The 23,612-nt window shown below is 38.9% G+C and overlaps 1 protein-coding gene across 1 annotated transcript; it reads left to right on the top strand.

The window, feature by feature from the left end:
- Positions 1 to 416: 416 nt before the first annotated feature.
- LOC101404325 (tripartite motif-containing protein 5-like) lies at positions 417 to 14,614 on the top strand. The gene is made up of 8 exons (XM_004418314.3): positions 417 to 1,012; positions 5,786 to 6,268; positions 6,851 to 6,946; positions 7,596 to 7,826; positions 11,342 to 11,364; positions 12,624 to 12,724; positions 13,029 to 13,055; positions 13,323 to 14,614. Exons 2-8 carry the CDS (start codon positions 5,846 to 5,848, stop codon positions 13,913 to 13,915), a joined length of 1,494 nt encoding a protein of 497 aa, XP_004418371.2. The 5' UTR covers positions 417 to 1,012; positions 5,786 to 5,845; the 3' UTR covers positions 13,916 to 14,614.
- The last annotated feature ends 8,998 nt before the right edge of the window (positions 14,615 to 23,612 follow it).

Here is a 23,612-nt window from a genome sequence, read left to right as displayed (position 1 = left end):
GGACTGATATGAAGGCTTGAGAACCAGGGCATCCAATGATGCTAGTCCTAGTCCAAGAGCAGGAGAAGACCTATGCCTCAGCTCAAAGAGGCAGGCAGGAAGCAAAAGGGGCAGATTCACTCTTCCTCCACCTTTTTTTTTATCCAGGCCCACAAGGGGTTGGAGGATGACCACCCACATTGGGGAGAACAATATAGTTTACTGAGTACACAGATTTAAATGCTAACCTGGAAATAACACCCTCTTAGACACATCCAGAGGTAATGTTTGATCTGGGCACCTTCTGAACACTCAAGTTGTCATGTAAAATTCGTCATCACAATTATTTTCCTGCATTATTTTTATTATGCTAATATATAGACGTTATATTTTAAATAGTATTAGATGACATTACCCAACAAATGACACTTCATACAGTTTCATCTTCCCAGTCTATTTAGGAAAAGTCTCATTTTGGCCGTACTGAATCCAGATTCTAAAAGTCAGTATCACTGTGTTTCCACTGGGATAGCCTGTCTGAGTGACCACCTGAGATAATTTCAGATTTGGATAGCCATTCCCTCTCACATGACCTGATAGGTCCAATAGCTGGTGGATGCAGGACAGGAGAGTATGCAGGTATGGCTGTTTCAGGTGAGCTTTCAGATGGGTTCTCACTGATGTAAGGGGGTTACTTCATTCTCTCCTTGTGACAACTCATTTGCAAGTAAACAAGACGAGGTGGATGTGTGTATAATTCCATTGCCTAGGTAAGCCTTGTGCTCCAAAAGATGAATTACCTTAAAAGCCATGAAACAGCTTCCAGGACCAGAACTGATGTACGGATAAAAATGTAGTCACTGGCCCATCTGGCCCAGGCACAAAAGTCTTGTCATTTCCCAGGGGCTTGAGGTAGAAGCCTCCCATTGGTCCATAGATTCTCTTCTTCTTTTCTGCCGTCCCCCAAGAATTTAACTTTCATTTTCACTTGGCTCCTCTCCATCTTCTTCGTGCAGCTCAGGCTCCTGGTTTGGTAAGTAAATCCTGACCACCTCTGTACCTGGCCTGGCTTCCTCTTCTGAAAAGTGGCACAACTACTACATTGCTGTCTGAAGGTCAGTTGAGTAGTTTGTAGATGGTAGGGATTGGGAGACTTCAGAGGAAAAAATTGAATTTGCTTGAGTGAGTTTAATTTGTCTTCAGGAAGCTGTTCTGAAGGCGGAAAAAGGCCCAATTTGCAGGCTTCCCACTGAGAGTGCTGACTGAAGTGCAGTCTGGGGGAGGGCTGGTCTCTAAAGAAGGGAGAGTTGATGAAGTAAAAGGCTTTATTTGTTTCATGGAGGGACAATTATTTCTCCAATCTGAATTTACCCACACCTACAGATTCTATAATTTTGAATTGTACCTTGTTGAACAGGCAGACTCCTAGAGTTTTCAGAGGTAGAAAGTCCCTTTCCCCAACAACAGGAGCAAAGGCAAAGGGATCTTTAAATCGTAATAGTTTAATGCCTTAAGTGTAACAATCTACTATTTCTGTATGACTCTGTAGATAAATTCTCATCCCTTGGCCTGTCTGTGCTCAGGAGACTTGATGGGGTGACAGCTGCCAAGCTCTGCAGCCTGTATTTCACTTGTCCAGACACAGGAAATTGCTACAGTTCCTTAAAATCACTAATCTTGCTCATCCATCACCTTGGGCTGTATCTGCCACCCAGAAACAGAGCTCAGCTGAGAGATCAGGAGCAAGAGGAACATGTAGGAAGAATTTGCAAATGTGCTATCTTTGCTCACTTCGATAAACAAAATGAGTTACTTGATTATTGTTAATGATATAAAAAGATGTCACAAAAAGTAGCATGATAACAGGATCCTGAGAAACATGAAGGAAGGAAGTAAAAGTGAGTCTCTGTGCTTACTGCCCCTTCCTAAAGAACGTACAGCTGCACTCACCTTACTCAGGCATGTGGAAGACACCAGTCAAATCTCTTTTCTCACCTTGACTTCCCCTCACGTGAAATACTCGTACTTTATCAGAGTTGGCTTTGGAGATTGTCACCTCTGCTACATATTCTTGTCTTCCTCTCAGGCATAAGTCAGTGTTAGGCACCTGTCTTCTGAACTCATACAGTGCACCTCTGTCATGCCAGTTATTGCAGGGATTTAGTATTGATTTGTTACTTTTATGCTTCAGTTTTTATTTTGGTAGTATTATAAAGAGTTTATATTAAATAGTATTAGATGGTTACCTGCAATAAAAACATAGCCGAATTTCTTTTTTCCATTCTATTTAGGAAAAGTGACTCTCTCCCATATAACATTGGTAAATTAGGGCTTCATCATGTTTAGAGAAATAGTTTTATTCCAATCACAAAAGAAGAAAGTTATGCTATATCCTTATCGTTAGACCGTTTACATAACTATTGTCTTTTAATGTGTTTTTTGCTTGTCTTTAGCTGTCACCTCTGGGATGTTTCGGATTTTTATTCTCATGAGCTCAGATGTCAGAAGACAAATGTGTAAGGTGCAATCACCTGACACCTATGGCAGCCAACTGACCTGGGAGTTCTATCAGACACACAGCTCATGTTCCCATATCTATCTCCCTCATTGCTGTGGAGCCCTTGGGTCACTGTTTAGGTAGAGGTGAGATCATCCTCCATGGGCGAGGATTCTAGCTCCTCTGTATATTGCCATTCTGTGTCGATTGTGGCAGCAGGTGCTTTGACATTAGCTCCTTGTAGCCCCACTGTGAAAATAAATTCCATAACACCTTGGCATAAACCATGCTCTGCTCCTCCCTCCTCTATATGTTCTTGAGGCATCTCAGCTTTGGTTGGATCTTGAATGGGATGAGAAATAATTGGAGGCCCCACGCCCATGTTTGGATAGCTTGAGTCAGAAACATGGGTAGACGTTATCATATAATGTCTACATTTGGTATAATATCCACCTTTGATCTTGCTATTCATAATGGCCTGATCTGGGCCATAGTCTCTGCGGCCAGGTGCCAACTGCATATGACCTCTGGGCTTTTTTTAGTATCTGTACTATTAGCTGGATTATACTTTCGGTTCACCTTCAGCCTTGTTATTTATCAGGTTTCCTTCAGGTATGATGAGCATGACACAAGTAGACACTTTTAGTAGGTCTAAATTTTTCTCCATGCAGTCTTTATAGCTTTTCCCTCCCTTTTTCTGGGCAAAGGGAAAACTTACTGGTTGTCTCATAGTGACCCTTCTTTTATCATCAAACTTTAGCAACTGTCAAGACATTAATATCTACTGAGACCCTCTCTTTCTTTGTTTATTGCTGCATAGCTCCATTTGCCTGGAGCTGCTGATAGAACTCCTGAATGTAGACGGTGGCCACAGGGTCATATTGAGCCCAGGTTGAGAAATAAGCATCACTGTATTACCACTCTGTGATACCCCCTCTGACTGACCACCAGCAGCAGTTTGCAGTCTGGATGGCCATTTCTGTCCAGGTGAACCTAATAAGACACAAACTACCAGGTTCTCTTAGTTTAGCTGGGGGCTACAAGACAGCAGACAAAGCATGCCAGCCTGGCTGCCTCGGGTGAGTTCTCAGTGATGGACCTTACAGTGGTACAGGAAATGCTTTATCCCTGTCATCTCAGCTTTGTAAGATGCCAGGCCAGGTGGATGTGTGTGAAACTGCCATAGGTTAGATAAGCCTAGTGCTACAAAGAACTGATTACCTTGTGAAAGTCTGTGAGCAGAGCTTCTAGGGGCCTAAAAGAGACATATTTGTTTATAAAAGTCATATGACCTTGTGAAAAATTAGGTCTATGATTACCAACTGGCATTTAAGGTCTATATAAAGTCTTCCTAGACTGAGTACACTTTACACATCAGGCCATTTTTACTATCAAGGCAGCTGAACTTGCATGTTATTATAACCCAGTAGGGTTTCAGGGAAAAAAAAAAAAAACAACTTACTAGGAGAAGAATAAGCCAATATCATCTTTACAGGAAGAAAGACCTCAGGCCTGATGTTAACCCTTTGTTCCCACATAGCCAATGTAACTCCCAGTCCTATCCTTCCACCTCATCTTGTCTCTCATTATACTACTCTCCATTTCCTTCGTCACCTTGTCCCTCAAGCTATCATCATCTCTCTCCTGAGCAACTGTACCTACATCCTAACTTATCTTCTCAATTCCACTCTGGATCCATCTAACATGTCACAGCTGCAGTGCAGAGCTAAATATGCCCCCACTCTTCTCTAATGGGAAAACATTGATAATTTTTCCTTGCTCTTGGAAACGAGTGCATCAATGTTACATACTTTGGGAAGTTTCACATCTTATGGTCACTGCAGGCTCGTGTGATACCAAAGACCTAATAGTTTTCTGTACACCAGCCACACTGGCATTTTAAATTCATACAAGATGACATGTGTCCCATGAAGAGGTCATTTCTTCCACCTGATATATTTTGTCCTCTCTCTCATCCCGTATTTCCTTCAGTTTCTTCAGCTTTCAGTTCAACCCTTGTGTTTTCAAGTTGGAATTCTTAGATAACCCTCCTTTTGCCTCCATTATTTGATTTCCCAACAACTTGTAGGTCTCTCTAGCGTGTTTTTCACAGCTGCTCTTCTGTACATATACGGCTGAATATTTAACTTACTATTACTTACCAAGTCAATGTCAAGTGCTTGGAGGTTTAAATTTTCTATTTAGACTCATCTTTGTGTTTTTGGATATTTGTCTACTTGCTAGCATATGTCATAGTTAATGATAATTTGTTGAATAATCTTGCCTAATATTTTGAGACTTCTTTCACAATATTAACATTCATTTCATCTGTGTTTCAATTTCCAGATATCTGAAATGTGTGATCCTCTGAGTATATCCATACCATCTCCCTCTCCACTACCCACATACATACACATCCTTAGGCTCCTATTAATGTCCTTGACATATTTCCAGGCCAAGGTGAAATCTCACCATTTACAAACACAAGACTCCCCAGAACTTCACAGCTGGTCTGGATCTCTTCAATTCCACACGTCCTATTACTTTCAGTATTAATTGGGTTCATCAAGTTTCCTCTGTTTGTCTTTGAGTAACTCCGTGGGGTAGGAGGAAACAGACCTCTGAGGGAGGACCCCAAACATTAGGTTCCTCCTAACTCTGTGTATTGAAGATAAATGATCTTCGTCTCTTACGATCTCTATTTATCCACCTGATAAAGGGTTTGCTCTTACGATGTACACACACACAATGTCGTATATTATGTCATGATAATAAGAGAAATTATCACAAATGTGCAACAAGTGATGGCAATGGTTACACTGTAAATAAATTAGTCAAAGCAGGTCTTGCTGATTAGAGTTCACTGAAGCATAAGAGTGAGTCATACAAATATCAGGGCAGCTGAGAGAAGAGCAGGTATAAAAGCCCAGAGGTATAAGTGGTTTGGTGCTTGTAACATTGAGCATGAGTTTTCGGTGTGGGAAAGATAAAGCAGGATAGACAATGGGTCACACAAGGATCTTGGGAGGACAGTTTTCAGATCATCCTTTTGTTCAGTAAAAGTAAAGGAAAATATCAATCATTGCACAGATGAGGATGGGGTTTGTCGTGTGACATGAACTGGGAGTAAAGCGTCTAAAAGTATTATAAAAAGTCCTTTTTACCAGGTCACCAAGCTCCTTTCCTTGTTTCACCACCTTTACTTTTTTGTCCCTCGATATTTTGTCTCAGCCTTGATTTGTACACAAGTAATATCATTTGATTCCTACCTTTCTTACTCTGTCCCCTTTTACTTTCCCAATCATGCAGGGATCTGTGAACAAGAGGAGCTTCAGAAGTCAAGACAGGTAGGATACAGGAGCAGCTGCGATGGCTTCAGGAATCCTGGTGGACATAAAGGAGGAGGTGACATGCCCCATCTGCCTGGAGCTCCTGACAGAACCCCTGAGTCTAGACTGTGGCCACAGCTTCTGCCAGGTCTGCATCACGACAAACAACAAGGAGTCCATGATCAGCCAAGAAGGAGAGAGCAGCTGTCCTGTGTGCCGAATCACTTACCAGCCTAGGAACCTGCGACCTAATCGTCACGTGGCCAACATAGTGAAGAGGCTCAGGGAGGTCAAGTTGAGCCAAGAGGAGGATCAGAAGAGAGATCTCTGTGTGCGCCATGAAGAGAAACTCCTGCTCTTCTGTAAGGAGGATGGGAAGGTCATTTGCTGGCTGTGTGAGCGGGCTCAGGAGCACCGTGGTCACCACACATTGCTCATGAAGGAGGTTGCCCAGGAATATCAGGTAAGAGACTAAGATGGAGACACAGCAGAAAATGGTACTTGATGAGAAATCTCAACTTTCAATTGACTTTAATTATATTGTCACCAAAGCCCTGAGGCCTGTGATCTTATTTCTTACTATGCTCACCTTCTGAGCCCTGAAGGACATTTCTCTGCATTCCATCCAGTTACAAAAGAATAAGCCTACAATGCAGACACTTAGCCGGAAGTAGACATTTTGTACCTTGTGCTAGTAGGTGGAGATTTGGTGCCCAAGCAAAGCTCTCATTACCCCTTTGAACAGGAGGGTTAACTCAAGACCTGGATATACTGAGATGTAAATTCTTTCTTTGCCGCAAGGTCTGGTTTCTTGTTCTAGGTCAAACAGAATCAGTTTTCTCTTGGTGAGGGGATGCTGAGTTCAACCACCTGAGTCATTTACCATCTCCGATTTTCTTCCAAGTGAAAGATTCTAATTGCTGTTCTCATAGTTTCTGTAAACTCTAGTCTCTCCAGAGATCAGCATGATTTCTTCCCCATTTATCCTCCATTCTGATGCTGAGAAAGCCCACTGCTTGACTCTGGTTTCCTTCCTTTCTCACAGGAAAAGCTCCAGGCAACTCTAGAGAGGCTGAGGAAGGACCAGCAGGAAGCTGAGGAGTTGGAAGCTGACATCAGAGAAGAGATAACTTCCTGGAAGGTGGAAGGAGACACTTCCTGAGGGAGTTTGACTGAAATCTGGGAAAAACTTTGGTGTTAGTCACAAGAAGCGTCCTTCCTCTTTGTTTCCTGAAAGTTGATACATCCAAAAGTCATTTGATTAGTCCTCTTCTTTATCCTTTCCCTGATAGGGGTGGGGGCTGAAAAGTGAACATGTCACAAATGAACACAGACAGTTGGAGGGAGGTGTTCATATAGATAGACTCTCTGGTGAGGATAGCTAGTGAATTCTGTGTTCCTTTCCTGTCATGGTTTTGAGTCTTTGACTCTTCTAGGGGAAGACATTTGGCAATGGCTCATGGTTTTGTCCTCGGTGTTCAATCTTTGGCAGAGTGTGGAGGTCTGAAGTGATGCAGGGAGACTTGACTGTCCTCGACAGCTGTGTGAAACCTGAGCCACACCCAGGAATCCAGTTTGGTTCAGAGTTGGTCTCAACAATGCAGATTTGAGGCCATAAATTTGGAATATTATGAAGTAAAAATAATAGGAAAAATCAGGATCTCCAAGAATTGTTGCCTTGCTTCTATCTCACTTCCCTGTGAGAACTTTCCAAAGAGACTAGTTCTTTTTCTTGCTCCCAATCTCTGCCAGAGAGCCTGAGTGCCTTTCTCTCTTTCTCATTCCTGAAGAATCAAATACAAAATGAGACCAAACGTGTCCAGGCGGAGTTCAATCAAATGAGAAGTATGCTGGACTGTGAGGAGCATGAGGAGCTGCTAAAGCTGAAGAATGAGGAGGGAGATATTCTACACAACCTGGCCGAGTCAGAGAATGAGTTGGTCCAGCAGAGCCAGTTGGTGAGAGCTGTCCTCTCAGATGTGGAGCATCGGTTGCAGGGGTCAACAATGGAGATGCTGCAGGTAAGACTTGGGAAGAAGTCTCAGCCTCTGAGATCTGAGAAAAATGAAGACTAGTTTCCTTCTCCTCTGTATTGTTGTGCTCTTTCTGGTGGTGACATTAAGGTTCCTTTTGCCTGAAGTACCGCTTCCCTGCATCAATTTCAGAGGTTATAGGAATAATTGAATGCATGGATAGCAAGGGAAAATCTCATTTTTATTAATTTATGAAGTGCCTTGCAAAAATTTGGCTTTAGAGAGAAGATCTGTTGTGTCCAGTGATATTCTATAGGCCCCTGTTATCTGTGGTCTATGTTAAGCATTTACCAGGTGCCCCTTCAAGATCCAGCTTAGTCACAGACAAACAAATGCACTTCGGATTCTAAGTTTGTTTTTTTTTCTCTTGTGGTTGAGTTGAGATTTTCCCCTTCTTTCTCTATTTTTGGAATAAAAGTTGTAAAAGACTGTTATTATTTATTCTTTAAATATTCAATAGAATTCACCCATGAAGCCATCTCACTCTGGGCTTTTCTTTTGGGAAATGTTTAAAATAATTTTTTTTGACTTGTATTAGCTCTATTTCAATTTTTTACCGTTCTTGAGTCAGTTTTTGGTATTCTAGTCTTTATAGCAATTTGTCCTTTTCTCTAAGTTGTAGTCGTAAAGTTAATCATAATAATCCTTTATAAACCCTTTACTTTCTATAGCACTGACAGTAATGTCCCTTCTTTCATTCCTGATTTTGTTGATTTGCTTTCTCAGTATTTTTCTTGGTCAGTTTAGATATGTTTGGCCAATTTTATTGATTTTTTCAAGAACAATCTTTATTGTTTCATTAATTTTATCTATTTTTTTAAACTTTTCTGTATCATTTATTTCTGCTCTCACAGTTAATGTTTTCTTTATGTGTGAGTGTGTGTGCATATGCAGGTGCATACGTGTGTGTTGGGTTTATTTGCTCTTCATTTTCTAGGTATTTTTTTTTTTAAGTGGAAACTTAGGTCACTAATTTGAGACCATTTTTCTGATATTGTGCTTAATGATAAATGCATTGCCTTAGCTGAATGCCACACATTTTGATTATTTAGTTTTTATTTTCACTCTGTTCAACTTACTTTCAAATTTCCTTTGTAATTTTTCATTGACTCTTTGCATACTTGAAAGTGTGACGTTGAATTAAAAAATATTCAGTGATTTCTTACTTTTCCTTATGCTGTGAATTTCAAATTTCATTCCTCTGTAATCAGAGAACATGTATTTTATTATTTCAATCTTTTAAATGTATTGACACTTGTTTATAACCTAAAATACTTTATGTCAAGAAAATTTTTCTTTGAATTTGAATGTTTACTCAGGATTCATTGGGTGAAATGGTCTACAGATGTCAGTTAGGTCAACTTGGTTGATAGTATTGTTCATGTCTTCTATATCCTTTACAGTTTTCACACAAGCTATTCTCTCAATTATTCAAAGAGTTATTGAAATCTCAAACTATTATTATAGAATTGTCTATTTTTCCTATTAATCTCATTTTGCATATTTTGAAGCTCTGTTGTTAAATGCATACACATTTATAATTGTTATATCTTCTTGACGTACTGAGCCTTTTATCATTGTGAAATTTCCCACTCATTCTGTCATAATATTTATTGCCTTAAAGTCTGTTTTGTCTAATATTACTACAGATACTTGAGCAATTTTATGATTACTGCTTTTATGGTATATATTTTTTACATTTTTACCTTTTCCCTTATTTGTCTTTGAATCTAAAATGTATCTCTTATAGATAGCAATAATTGATTCTTGCTTTTTATCTAGTTCAAAAATCTCTGTCTTCTAGTTGAGATATTAAGACAATGACATTTAATGCAATTATTGATATGTTGTATTTAAATTTTCCAGTTTGCTAATTGCTTTTTATTTGTCTCCTGTAGTTTTTATTCTCCTCTTTCTCTTTAACAAGCTTCTTTTGTGTTAAACAAACATTTATAATATGCAATTTTAGGTTTTCCTATTTTCTAACTGTATTTTTTTTAAGTTTTTTTCCTAGTGGTTGCTGTAGTGCTTACAACGTGTATCCTATCCATCACGATCTACTTCAGATTAAAACAAACTTAATTCCAGTAAAATATAGAAATTAGCCTCCAACAGTGCTTCATTTCCTTCCAGTAACAACAGTGATGGTTTCAATATAGGCATCTGATCCAGTGCAGGCGAATTCCATGCAGGCCTCAGAATTTTTTTGCAATAACTGGGAAGAAATATTCTCTTTTGCTTTGGAGTTTATATCCAGAGATTCATGTTCTCTTCATGAACTGCGAATAAGGTCAATATGGAGGGGTCAATACAGAGAGATAAATATAATTTGAAGAAGGACGTAGACCAGATCTTTATGACTAGGTTTGAGCTTCAAAATTAAACTTTGACTAAAATAATAACTGCCCCTGAAAATCTTTTTCTCTACTTAATACAGTTTTTTTGTTATTTTTTTTAGTTTTTGCTTTATACAAAAAACGAGGCCTAATAGAGAGCAAAACCATTTTTTTTGGTGTTTGTATACCTAGCTGTTGGCTTAGGTTTTGATGACATGGAGGAAGTAAGTCCAAGGTAAAAGAGACTAAATGTATTCGTACATATCTGTTCAAACAAATAAAATAATATCTGTGATGATAAATAAGATCAGATGGCTAAAAACTGTGAAGAATGTGGACTAAACTGGCCTGGTAGACACTGAAGAGGAGGGTAAATATTGTGTTTTTCAGGACCCTGACCAAGTGGATATTGATAACATTATGGACAGTGGAGTATAAGAGAGCAGACAATTTGGTTTGTGAATAGTGGGTTACATATTAGACATCATAAGTTACTGGTTCCTGTAGCTTCTTATTACTATATATATTAACCTGCATTTAAGATGCAAAATCGAGTAAAAATAAAGAGTTGGGAATTAGCTGCATATATGTGTATGTCATATTTAAGGGCATAGATGAGGTCATTTATAGATAGTGTATAAAATGAGAAGAGAGAGATTTGAGAAATGCCTACATTAATACATATATTTGCTTATGCCCTCAGCAAAAACGACATAAACTTCTTGAGGAATATTATGATTATTTACTCATCTTTGATTCCCCAAAGCCTGGCATATTGCTTGACAAATAACAGTCTATCACTTTACATTTCTGTTGATTAAATGAAAGAACCCTGAATTATTCAAATCAACTCATGGGGAACATTCTGCATTTGTGGAAAAAATTATGAACCTCCTGTTTTCCTCATAAATATTTCTCATCTCCAGATGTCAGAAACCTCATTCTGTACTTCCACTAGGCTCAAAGCTGTTTCTACCTTTTAGGAAACGTGACAACATTTCATGAGTCTTCCAGAATGAATAGCCTGGATCTTTTCTTTACTTCTTGGCTCTCACATTGGGATCATCTTTATTCTCACCACATCAGGGGGTCGGGGGGATGTGATGAAGCTTTCTAAGTGGTGAGGATGTATCATTTCTCGACTCACGTTTTCTCTTTTTTCCCTAGGATGTGAATGGCATCATGGAAAGGTATATGAGGGAGACCAACTGTGGTCCTTCTGTGCTGTGAAGATAGGTTTAAAGCCATTAGAGTTATCTGGTGGTCAATTAGAATAAAACATCACTCAGGGCAGGAAATGTTGGGTGTAGCTTTATCTTAAATTTCTGTTCACTAATCATAGTTTGAGTGTTCTATGATAATTGAGAATGGACCAGATTCTATGGTAGGGAATTTGTAAGGGGAAGTTGAAAGGTTTGGGTCAATGGCAGTGTTAGGGATAAGGCATTGCAGTATCAGAGCCTTGTGACTTCGTAAATTTTATTCACCCTGCATGCTTTTATGTATCTAAGGTTCCCGTATTTCATAAGCGCTTGACATCTGCTGAGAAGGTCCTGACTTCTTTATCTGCGAAGGACTTAAAATTGGAGACAACTATTTTATATTTAAATTTCTGCCTCAGGAATTGAAGAGACCAGCACCTTCTATATGGTTCTGTTTCGATACCCAAAAACAGACTTGAATCTCAAGGAATATTTTGGCCCAGATGCAAACAATCAATCCATCTTGCTCACATACTTTAGAAGCCAGAATGGAAAGGCCACATCTTTGTGTCTAAATTTACACATCTACCTGGAAGAATCAAGCTCTTTCCAAACACATGAAATTCAGACCACTATTAGTTTGATGTTCATAATATCTTCTTTTCCTAAGGTTTGTAATTGTTGTCAGAGAACCTGAAATCTCAGACGTTATTCTGAGGGCCTCCCTACTGGGTAGCAGACTTTAAGGTCTTGGTCTCTCCAGACAATATTCCCACACTTGATATGACTCAAACACCCAGGAGCCAGGTTCTGCAACCTCATCTTCTGATCATTTCCCTGGGAACCCACATTCATGCAGTGACTTTTCCACACATTATTATTTTTAAGGAACCAATATTTTGTTTTGTTTGTTAAATCCATTATTTCATATAATTTCATATGATTTCTAGGAGGTCAAGAGGGAGAGGTTAATGATTTCATTTTGGAAGGGAGAAATGTGAGGAAATGTGAGCAAATGAAGAAATGTGCTCCTGAGAGGTCAAGATCTTCCCAAGGTCACACAGAGGGTAATTGGGAAGGTGGACATGAGCACATTTCTGGCTCCAAGGGCAAAGTCTACTAGCTCCTTTCTTAGAGTCTTCAGAGAAGAGGGTTCAAGTGCATCAATGTGATGAAAAGATAGGAAGTCAGTGGTTTTGGGGGGACAAAAAGTCAGAAGTGTGCAGGTCCGATTTTGTCATCCCTAGGAGTGAGACCTTGACTCTGAAGAAGCCAAAAACTATTCCCATGGAACAAAGGAGAGTGTTCAGAGCTCCTGATCTGAGAGGGATATTGCGAATGTTTACTGGTAAGGAATGCTAGAGCAAGTGGGTGGCTGTGGGATTCTTGTGAAAGAAGGGGCTGAATGGGGAAGAGGGTACAATTTCTAGGTGTGGACAGAGGAGACAAAAAAGGGGGGCTATATCTGCTGATTATATGGTCGTATTTAACGGGGAGTGGCCACGTGTCTAGTTCTTCCTCTCATTCACGAGTTCACTATCTCACTGTAGTCCCCAATCCTTCCCCTAATCTGGAGAGGAAATAGATTTCAGTGCTGACTCCTTTCCTTATATTTAATATTGGATTAATGTCACGGATTTTTGTCATTTCAGAGTTCACAGATGTGCAACGATACTGGGGTAAGGAGAAATCACAGTACTATCAAGCCACCTTGTCCTTATCATCTTCCAGAATTATGCATTTTCCAGTAGGTCTCATGTTTTAAGACCCATGTGTCCCTTTCAAACACACAGATACATATTATGTTTCTACAGTGTTATACCTCTCCCCAAGAACAGAACAAAGTTCTTCCCAGTACCCACTCAGGTTATTCTCAAGATCCCTCTCACAATGTGCCAAATAAAGCTACATCATATCCCTCACCAAACCCTATAATTTTTCTACAGTTCACATGACACTGGATCCTCCCAAGGATAAATCAGATGTTTTCATTTCTGCAGATCGGAGACAAGTGAGATATGAGTTCTCTCGGAAATTCAATACAAATATATATCGCAATGGGGATTATGATGATTATGGTGTCCTGGGGTCCCCGGTTATCAGATCAGGGAAACATTACTGGGAGGTAGATGTGTCAGGGAAACATACCTGGATCCTGGGGGTATATAGTGGAAAGTGCCCTGAAATCAACATGAAGGCTTTTTTTAGACAAGGTGAAAATTATCAACATGTTTACTCTAGATATCAACCTAGAAATGGCTACTGGGTGATAGGGTTACAGAATCACTTTGAATATAATGCTTTTGAGAAGTCTTCCTCCTCAGATCCCTTGATCTTGACCCTTTACCTGACTGTTCGTCCCCTTCGTATTGGGATTTTCCTAGACTATGAGGCTGGCACTGTCTCATTTTTCAATGTCACATACCATGGGTTTCTCATCTATAAATTCTCTTCATGTCACTTTTCTCGGGATATTTTTCCATATTTCAATCCTATGAAATGTTCTGCCCCCATAACTCTGTGCTCTCCAAGTTCTTGAACATTCTTATACCCTCACTCACTTTTGAGTGCCTTTTACCTTGGGTGCATCTGACACAGCTTATTTGCACCATTCTCACCATCTTTTCCTCACTGCCTCCCTTTTTTCCAGTTGAACATTCTTCATTCACCAATAGGTTGTACAACTTGCCTTGTGTCATATTTTTCCCAATATCATGTTTGTATTAGGAGAGAATCTTTATTCATCATGTTTCATACTCTCAAGGAAAAATTACTGATGCCTCATGAAGAAAGATCAGTATTGAGGTAACACCTCTGCCAAATTTTTACAACCCCATTTCCTCTGCCACTGATGGAGAAGATGAAGGAAAGCTTTTCAACAACTTTTGTATATTATCAAAGACCTTGTATAGAAGTTATCCATGAAAGAATGAGTCCTTAGTGGTGTGTTGGTTCACCCATGGTGTCCCTTATTCATCAAGGGGTTAAGGAGAAAATATCATAAATCATATGTACTAAGAGTGGAAGTTTTGGGTCCAGTGTCTGAGTTCAAGTCCTGTCTCTCCATATTCTAGCAGTGTAAACTTGAGTGACATACTTAAGTGCTGTGTTTATTTCCTTAGAATAATCTTGGTATAAGAACTACACCACACTTAGGATCATTGTGATTAGATAAATGCCATTAAGTTAAAGCATCTAGGTGTCTCAACTTAATAATGAATATTTTCTCTACTAATTACTGAAAAATATAAGCTATGTGAGTGTCTTGTGTAACAGATTTGCGTCTTCAGGGGCACTAGGGTTGTTTTTACTGAAGTCTCATTTTTCAGATCCCAGATACCACTGTACTGCTGTCAAGACTACTTCAGCTCTGCCTGTGATAGATAATTCTGTGTGTGTGTGTGTGTGTGTCACAGTTATGATTTTATTATAATTCATAATAAATGGTGTTGCTCCATACTGGCCTTTTATCAAGTAAGCTAAATACTATGGGATTCAGTTTCTCATTTGTAAAAAAAAATTGTGAAATTTACCTGATGTAGTATTGTGAAAATTAAACAAAAGAATGTTTTCAATAAATTCTGTCATTTCTAGCACATAAGCAGTAATCCAGCATTCCGTCTATTTATTTTTTGTTTCCTTCTCACTGTGACTGATATAAATGGTTTTAAGAATACATATTAGTTTACTTTCAACACTATTACTCTTACTTTGTTTTAAGAAATACAATAACTTAATTAAAGAATTACAATTTTCTTTAAATTTTAGCTAATTAAAATAAATGTTCCTGTATAGCCACCCAGTTTTGTTTTTTTCATTTTCTGCAGTAATTCTATGTCACTGAAATTAAGTTTCAACTTGGGCTCTGTTTACCCAGCTTTAAAAAGTGATTATTCACAGTGATATAGTAAGAGTCAGAAGTATAATTGTGGGATTTCTTAGCAATGGTATAGGGAAGTGTTTTGTTTGCCCTGCTCAGTGTTACTTTTCCAGGGAGGTGAAAGTTCTCAGTAATGAAGAAGAAAGCCTATTCTCCTTCACTGAGATAGAAGGGGAATTATTTCTGCAGTGGATGTTCATTCAGGACTTGATGGGAAACCTAAGTCTTTTGGAATTTTTATTCCTAACTCTTCCCTCAACCAACTTTGCAGTTAAAATAAAAAAAAAAAAAAAAGGTGGCTGTTTGGTTAAGAAGTATCTGCTTTTATCCCTGCTTGTCCCCAGGAATTCCCAACTTCCTCATCTTTAGATGACCTTTGATGAGACAAGGGATTCCATGGTGGGTATTTCCAGTGTCTGTGTGTATGTATGTACACATCCAGATCTTAGTGTTCATCTGTGGGAACTAGAGGAAATTGATCTTCTAAATTTTTCCTTTGACCTCTGCCTTCCTGTCGCCCCATTGCTATGATGACTTAGGATCTGACTCGCTTGAAAAAAATTTGTAGTTTTGAATAATTAAAATAATGACTCTCCAGGGACCTTCACTGGGATGCCCAGTCCTCCAGTTCAGGATGAGGTACCTAGTTACAAGGCATAAAGTCCTGAATTTTTATATAAAACAGAAACGATCTGCACATTGAGGGGCACCTACATTTTAACAGATGCTGTGGCCCAAAAATGAAGCCCTTTGCGAAGACTACACTCTCTCTTCTCAGTAAACAACCAGAGAAGGTATCCTGGACTCAAAAAGTCTGGTGAGCACTAAGCGTGGATTTGCTTTCTGAAAATCAGTTCCAGGTCTTTTCCCTCCCTGTAACCTCTGAACCTCTGAGTAGCAATCACTTTGTCTTGTATTTCTGGGTCCTCAGGACTGTGCTGGGTCATTAATGAGGCAGATGTGCATCCACAGTGGAAAGTTTGAGTGGTCTCAGGAGAATCTCAGGGAATAAGGAACCTTCAACCTGCAGGATCATGAATGGACAATGTGCAGGTAGAGGTATCTAGATCCATCACCAGGTGGTGATCAGAAGTTTCCCCATTTGGGGACCTGAGTTCTTTGTTGGAATAAACACATAACCTGTGATCATTAATATGGGATTCCAATGACCTTCCATTTTACATGACGATGATGCTGTGCAAGCTCTTCATCCTGACTCGTAATCTCTCCATACTGTCCAAACCTGGGTCTGTTCTTAACAGCTGCACCCATGGCTCATACTCCCTTCTGCTGTGCTAAGTACTTTTCCAGCTCAACTAACTCTCATTTGTCTCCTTCACGTGGGAAGTGAGGCAATTGTTTTTCACCTCAATGTTGCTTTGCCACGAAGACAGTACAGGTACCTTCCTAGACCACGTAATAGTCAGAGTTGTCTAGATAAACAGAACGAATAGGATATATGTGTAGATAGAGACATAGGGTGATAGATAGATAGATCTTAAGGAATTCACTCACGAAGTTGTGGAGAGTGACAAGTCCAAAATCTGCAGGGCAGTTTAGCAGGCTGGAGACCCAGAGAACAGTTGATGTTGCAGCCCAAGTTCTAAAGCTGTCAGGAGACAGAATTTCTTTTTTAGGGGGGAGGTCTACTGTCTTGTTTCTTTTAAGGCCTTCAATTGACTGGACAATCTGCTTTATTCAGACTACTGGTCTAAATATTTAATCTCATCTAGAAAATACCTTTACAGCAACATTTATACTAGTGTTTGGCCAAATATCTAGGTACTGGAGCCTAGCCAATTTTACGCATAAAATTAATCATCATAGATACTAAGTGTTTTCAGTTAATACTGAGAATATTGGAGACTTAATAACATAGCTCTTATTATTTTCATGTTATGGGGTAAAGATTCCCTAATAGATGAATAAATGGTAATTATATTTCTCCTAAACATGCTATTATGCCAAGTGGTCCTCTTTAAAAAAATCATAAATTTTAGTGTATATTTAATGTGGGTCGTGAGTTTATTTTTGATGTTTAATGTATTGTAGGAAAGCTAAAGTAAACTGATGTGTTAAAAGTGGCATCTGTGCCTTCACAGGTGTTCTCAAAGACCTCAGACCTTCCTGTTCATTAAGTGACTCATGCCACTTTGCTCTGATGACAACAGAGATATCTCAGTCTCCGTCACTGTTTGATGGGGTGGTACTATAGCTATGGGGCTTGAAATCTGAAAATGTCAAGGCTGTGTTGTGTTTGTTGCAGCTGCAGTGTTGTGTATTTGCAGTTTCACCCCTGCCTTGAGCCTGCTCCTTCCCTTCTGAGTCATTAACTCTCAAAGGACCACTAGCTGGTATCACAGGTAGAGGCAACTGCAGCAGCATGTGGTCTTCGGTAAAGCCCAGCCAAAGATTTCAGATTTGGGGAACGATCCCAGCCTCTCCCTGCCTCCAAACTGCTGTCTCCTTTCAGGCAGGGGAGACTTATTCTTTGAAATAATGAAAGAACAAATAAAAATACTAAAATAAATGACAGGAAAAGGAGAACGTGATTATTTTACACAAATCTAAACAAGGCCAATGGCTCATAAGTGTTCTATTACTGACAACTAAACAACTTAAAAATTGCTATAGAATTCTAGCTAATAATTTTTAGAATCTATGTTACTAATTAGGATATTATAAAAATGACTCACTCTCAGGAAGAAGCAGAAAACTTCATGGGAGCAAAACAATAATAGGATGCGCAAAATTATGAAATTATGTTTCCAATACTCCTTTTGACAGGCCAGCCTCTGGGTCACATCTGTAATCAGGGACAGCAGAGGACATCAGTACCAGCTCTCCTTCAAGAGAGAGAAGGAAATGAGGAGACTTGATGATCTTCAAGCTAGAGGGATCCGGGAAAGCTGATAACATTTGCTTCTTGTACGTGTAAATACATAGTGGTGTTTGTGATTCTCTAGAGAAATTTCTATGCCCTCTTTGCCTATATAAAGTGGATAGGACTCCTGCCCAGTTCTGCAATCTCTCCTCTCTTCACTCATCTCCCTTGAGCTCCATGCCCAGTCCTCCGGAAACCCTAACAGATATCTGAATATACCAAACTCCCTCATGCTTCTCCTGGGTCGTGTCTGCCGCCTAGAATAAGAGCTTAACGGAGGATGCACAGTCAAAGGAACATTTGTACCCTAGAGAAAGCTTTATAAAATTGGCAACTTTTTAACAAAAAAAAGAGATAACTGTAGATTCACAAACAGTTGTAAGAAATAATACAAAGACATGCTTTGTACAATTTTCCCAATTTCTCCAATTTTTCAGGTCCTTGACACCACTGTCAAGACTACTACAGTTCTCCTTTTGATACACACACACATAAATAAACACAGACATATATACTCATATATATCTCACAGCCATATTTTTGTTTTTAGTTTTCTTAACAGCTTTGAGATACCATTCACATATAAAAATATAGAAATTGTAAATATTTAAGGTGTACAACTTGATATTTAAATATATGTATACATTGTAAAGTGATCACCACAATCAAGCTAATTAACATACCCATCACCTCTACATAGTTCCTTTGTGTGTATGTGTGTGTACATGTTCATGAGTGTATATGTGTGTGTGTGTGTGTGGTGAGAAGATTTATTCTTAGGTGTATCCTCTTAGCAAATTTCAGATATAGAATACATAATTGTTAACTATAGTCATCATCTATTTTTGTCTGTTCAGGCTACTATAACAACCTACCACAGAAGAAGTGGCTTATAAATAACAGAAATGTATTTCTCACAATTCTGGAGGCTGGGAAGTCTAAGATCATTGTGCCAGTCTGCTGAAGACCATCTTCCCTATTGTAGACTCCCAACTTCTCGCTGTGTCCTCACATGGTGTAGGGAGCTAGGGATATCTTAGGGTCTCTTTTATCAAGGCATGCATCCCATTCATGAGGACTCTGCCATCATGACATATCACTTCCCAAAGGTCTCCACCTTCTAATACCATCATACTGGGTATTAGCTTTTCAAGATATGAATTTGAAGGGGGGAGACACAAGCCTTCAGACCTTAGCACTATGCTGTACGTTAGACCTCCAGAATTTATTCACCTTGCATCACTGAAATTTTGTACTTTTTGACCAACATCTCTTCACTTCCTCCTCCCCCAGCCTCTGGCAACAATCATCCTACTCTCTATTTCCATAGTTTGACTATTTTAGATTCTACATATAAGTGAGATCATGCAGTATTTCTCTTTCTGTATCATAAGGAGCTTTTTATTATAATTCTGGTGGTGTCACATACTGGCCCTTATCAAGTAAATTCAATTCTATGAGATACACTTCCTCATTTGCAAAAAACACATAATGAAAATTACCTGATGAGTTATTGTGAAAATTAAACAATAGGATATTTTTAATTACTGCTGCTATTTTTTAACACATCAGCAGTGATCCAGAATAGTGTCTATTAATTGTTTTTCTGGTTTCCTTCACCTGCAACTTGAAATAAATTATTTAAAAAATACATATTAGTTTACTTTCAAAATTATTACCTTTGCTTTGTTTTAAGAAATAGAATAATGGGGCCGGCACTGTGGCGCGCAAGCAGTTAAGTGCACGCACTCCGCTCCGGCAGCCCGGGGATCGCCGGTTCAGATCCCAAGCGTACACTGACCCACCGCTTGGCAAGCCATGCTTGGGTGGCATCCCACATATAGTAGAGGAAGATGGGCATGGATGTTAGCCCAGGGCCAGTCTTCCTCAGCAAAAAAAGAGGAGGATTGGCAGATGTTAGCTCAGGGCTGATCTTCCACACAAAAAAAAAAAAGAGAGAGAGAGAAAAAAAAAAGAGGAAAAAAAAAAGAGGAAAAAAAAGAGAAAAAAAAAAGAGATAGAATAAAGTACTTAAGTAATCAAAGATATTTTAGAAAATTTTATCTAATTTTAAAATAAATATTTTAGCATTGTAAAACATTTTTTCTTATCGTCTCCATAGCTGCCTTGTCTTATCTTATTATTATAATAGCTTATTTCACTGAATATACTAATTAAAAGTTGATTTAATATTCTTTTTTATTTTTGCAGTATTTCTATTTCATTGCAAATCCTTTTCTTTGCCTAGCTTCAAAAAATTATTATTCATGGAAATACAGGAAGAGTCAAGAGTATTTTGTGGGATTTCTCAACAATATTGTAGGCCAAACTTTTGTTTGTCTTGGTCAGCCTCACCCTTTCCACTGAGCTGACAGACTAGGGCAGTCCTCAGGAATGAAAGAAATCCTGTTGTCCTCCCCCAGTGAGAAGGGAGGGGAATTGTTTCTGCAGTGTTTGTTCATGCAGGGCTTGGTGGGATCCCCATATCCAGCCCTCTAGAAATACAGACAGATCATTTTTCTTGAGTAAATACTATAAGGTGATTTACTGGGTTTTAGAGTCAATGAGTATTTTATGTCATTATAAACTTCCAGATTTCTTTCAAAGTGATTGTCCCATTTTTCATTCTTACATTTCAGAAAGAAGAAGCAGATGGTATGGAGTATGGTGGTTAATGGAGAGCTATACAGTAGACACGACATTTGGTACAGTCTATTTTTTATCCATAAATCTTGTTGACAACTGGAGGGGAGTGGAGGGCGCCGTGTGTATGAGTGTGTTTATGTGGCAATCTCAGGGTGCGGTAGGGGAAATGATTGTGAGGACCAAAGGAAATGAGCTCCCTTGTGCAAGGCCCACTCTTCTCTCTAATACTTCGTCCCTTCCATGCCTCCCATGAATTCCATAGCCACCCTTTTATAGGCATACTTCAGAGATACTGCAGGATAGGTTCCAGACCACTACAATAAAATGAATATCACAATAAAGCAAGTGACACAAATTTTTTGGTTTCCCGGTGCATATAAAAGTTATGTTTACACTATGCTTTAGTATATTAAGTGTGCAGTAGCACTATGTCTAAAAAAATAATGTAGATATCTTAATTAAAAAATACTTTTTTTGCTAAAAAATTCTAACCAGCATCTGAGCCTTCAGCGTGTCATAATAGTTTTGTTGATGGAGGGTCTTTTCTCGATGTTGATGGCTGCTGACTAATCAGGGTGGTGGTAGCTGAAGGTTGGGGCGGCTGTGGCAATTTCTTAAAACGAGACAATAATGAAATTTGCCAAATCTGTTACTCTTCCTTTCATGAACAATTTCTCTGTAACACGTGATGCTGTTTGATAACATTTTACCCACCAGTAGAACTTCTTTCAAAATTGGTGTTAATCCTCTCGAACACTACTGCTGCTTTATCAACTCAGTTTATGTAATATTTTAAATATTTTGTTGTCATTTCAACAATCTTCACAGCATCTACACCTAAAGAGAATTCCATTTCAAGAGCCACTTTCTTTGCTCATCCCTAAGAAGCAGCTCCTCATCCATTAAAGTTTTATCAGGAGATTGCAGCAATTCTGTTGCATCTTCAGTCTCCATTTCTCATTTGAGTACTCTTGCTATTTCCACCATGTCTGCAGTTACTTCTTCCACTGAAGTCTTGAACTCCTCAAAGTCATCCATGAGTGTTGGAATCAACGTTTCCCAAACTCCTGTTAATGTTGATTTTTTGATGTCTTCCCATGAATCACAAATGTTCTTAATGGCATCTAGAATGTTGAATCTTTTCCAGAAGGTTTTCAATTTACGTTGCCCAGATCCATCTGAGGGTTTCTATCTATGGCAGCTAGAACCTTACAAAATGTATTTCTTAAATAATAAGGCTAGATAGTTGAAATTACCTCTTGATCTGTGGGCTGCAGAATGGACATTATGTTAGGAGGCAAAAAAACATTAATCTCATTGTGCATCTCTCAGAGCTTTCGGGTAATCAGGTGCATTGTCAATGATAAGTAATATTTTGAAAGGAATCATTTTTTCTGAGGAGTAGTTCTCAATGGTGGGCTTAAAATATTTAGTAAACCATGTTGTAAAACGATGTGCTGTCATCCAGGCTTTGTTTTTCATAGGCAGAGTATATTTAGCATTATTCTTAAGGGATCTAGGATTTTCAAAATGGTAAATGGGCATTGGCTTCAACTTAAAGTCACCAGCTGCATTAGGCCCTAACAAGAGAGTCAATCTGTTCTTTGAAGCTTTGAAGCCAGGCATTGACTTCTCCTCTCTAGCTATGAAAGTCCTTGTTGGCATCTTCTTTCACTATAAGGCTGTTTTGTCTACATTTAAAATCTGTTGTTAGGGTAGCTACTTTCATTAATTATTTTAACTAGATCTTCTGGATAACTTGCTGCAGCTTCTACATCAGCACTTCCTGCTTCACTTTGCGCTTTTATGTTATGGAGATGGCTTCTTTCTTTCAAACTCATGAATCAACCTCTGCTAGCTTCAGACTTGTCTTGTGTAGCTTCCTCACCTCTCTTAGCCTTCATAGAATTGAAGAGAGTTAGGACCTTGCTCTGGATTAGGCTTTGCTTAGGGAAATGTTGTGGCTGGTTTGATCTTCTACCGAGACCACTAAAACTTTCTCCATATCAGCAATAAATCTGTTTCACTTTCTTATAATACATATGTTCATGGAATAGCACATTTAATTTCGTTCAAGAACTTTTCCTTTGCATTTACAAGCTGGCTAATTGTTTGCTGCAAGTGGCCCCGGTTTCAGCATATCTTGGCTTTCGACATGCCTTCCTTACTAAGTTTAACCATTTCTAGCTTTTGATTTAAAGTGAGAGATGTGCAACTCTTCCTTTCACTTGAACACCTAGAGGTCATGTTAGGGATATTAATTGGCCTAATTGCAATATTGTTGTGTCTCAGGGAATAGGGAGGCCCAAGGAGAGGGAGAGAGTTGGAGGAATGGCCAATCGGTGGAGCAGCCAGAACATAGACAACATTTATCGATTAAGTTCACTGTCTTATTTGAGCACAGTTCATTGTGCCCCAGAACAATTACAATAGTATTATAAAAGATCACTGATCGCAGATCACCATAAAACATATAACAGTAATGAAAAAGTTTAAAATATTATAAGAATTAACAAAATGTGACACAGCGACACAAAGTGAGCAAATGCTATTGGACAAATTGTGCTAATAGACTTGCTAGATGTGGGGTTCCCAGAAACCTCAATTTGTCAAAAATAAAATAACTGTGAAGCACAATAAAGCAAGCTATGCCTGTACCTTTTTCTCCCTTTGACTCTCTGATCTGTCCTCCTGTCCTGGGCCCAAGAGAACTAAAGGGTTTCCTCTAGACTCGGTGAGATGTTTGTATGAGGTCCAAGTGCTTCTGAAATGTGAAGAAAGAGATCTATTTGGCAGTAGGGGGTGTAAAAGCTGGCTTTTTATCTA

Source organism: Ceratotherium simum, chromosome 7 (genome assembly GCF_057802395.1).
Source record: "Ceratotherium simum simum isolate JZ-2026a chromosome 7, ASM5780239v1, whole genome shotgun sequence".
NCBI lineage: Eukaryota > Metazoa > Chordata > Mammalia > Perissodactyla > Rhinocerotidae > Ceratotherium > Ceratotherium simum.
The sequence above is the reverse complement of the archived record's forward strand: the minus strand, read 5'-3'. Positions and strand labels throughout refer to the sequence as shown.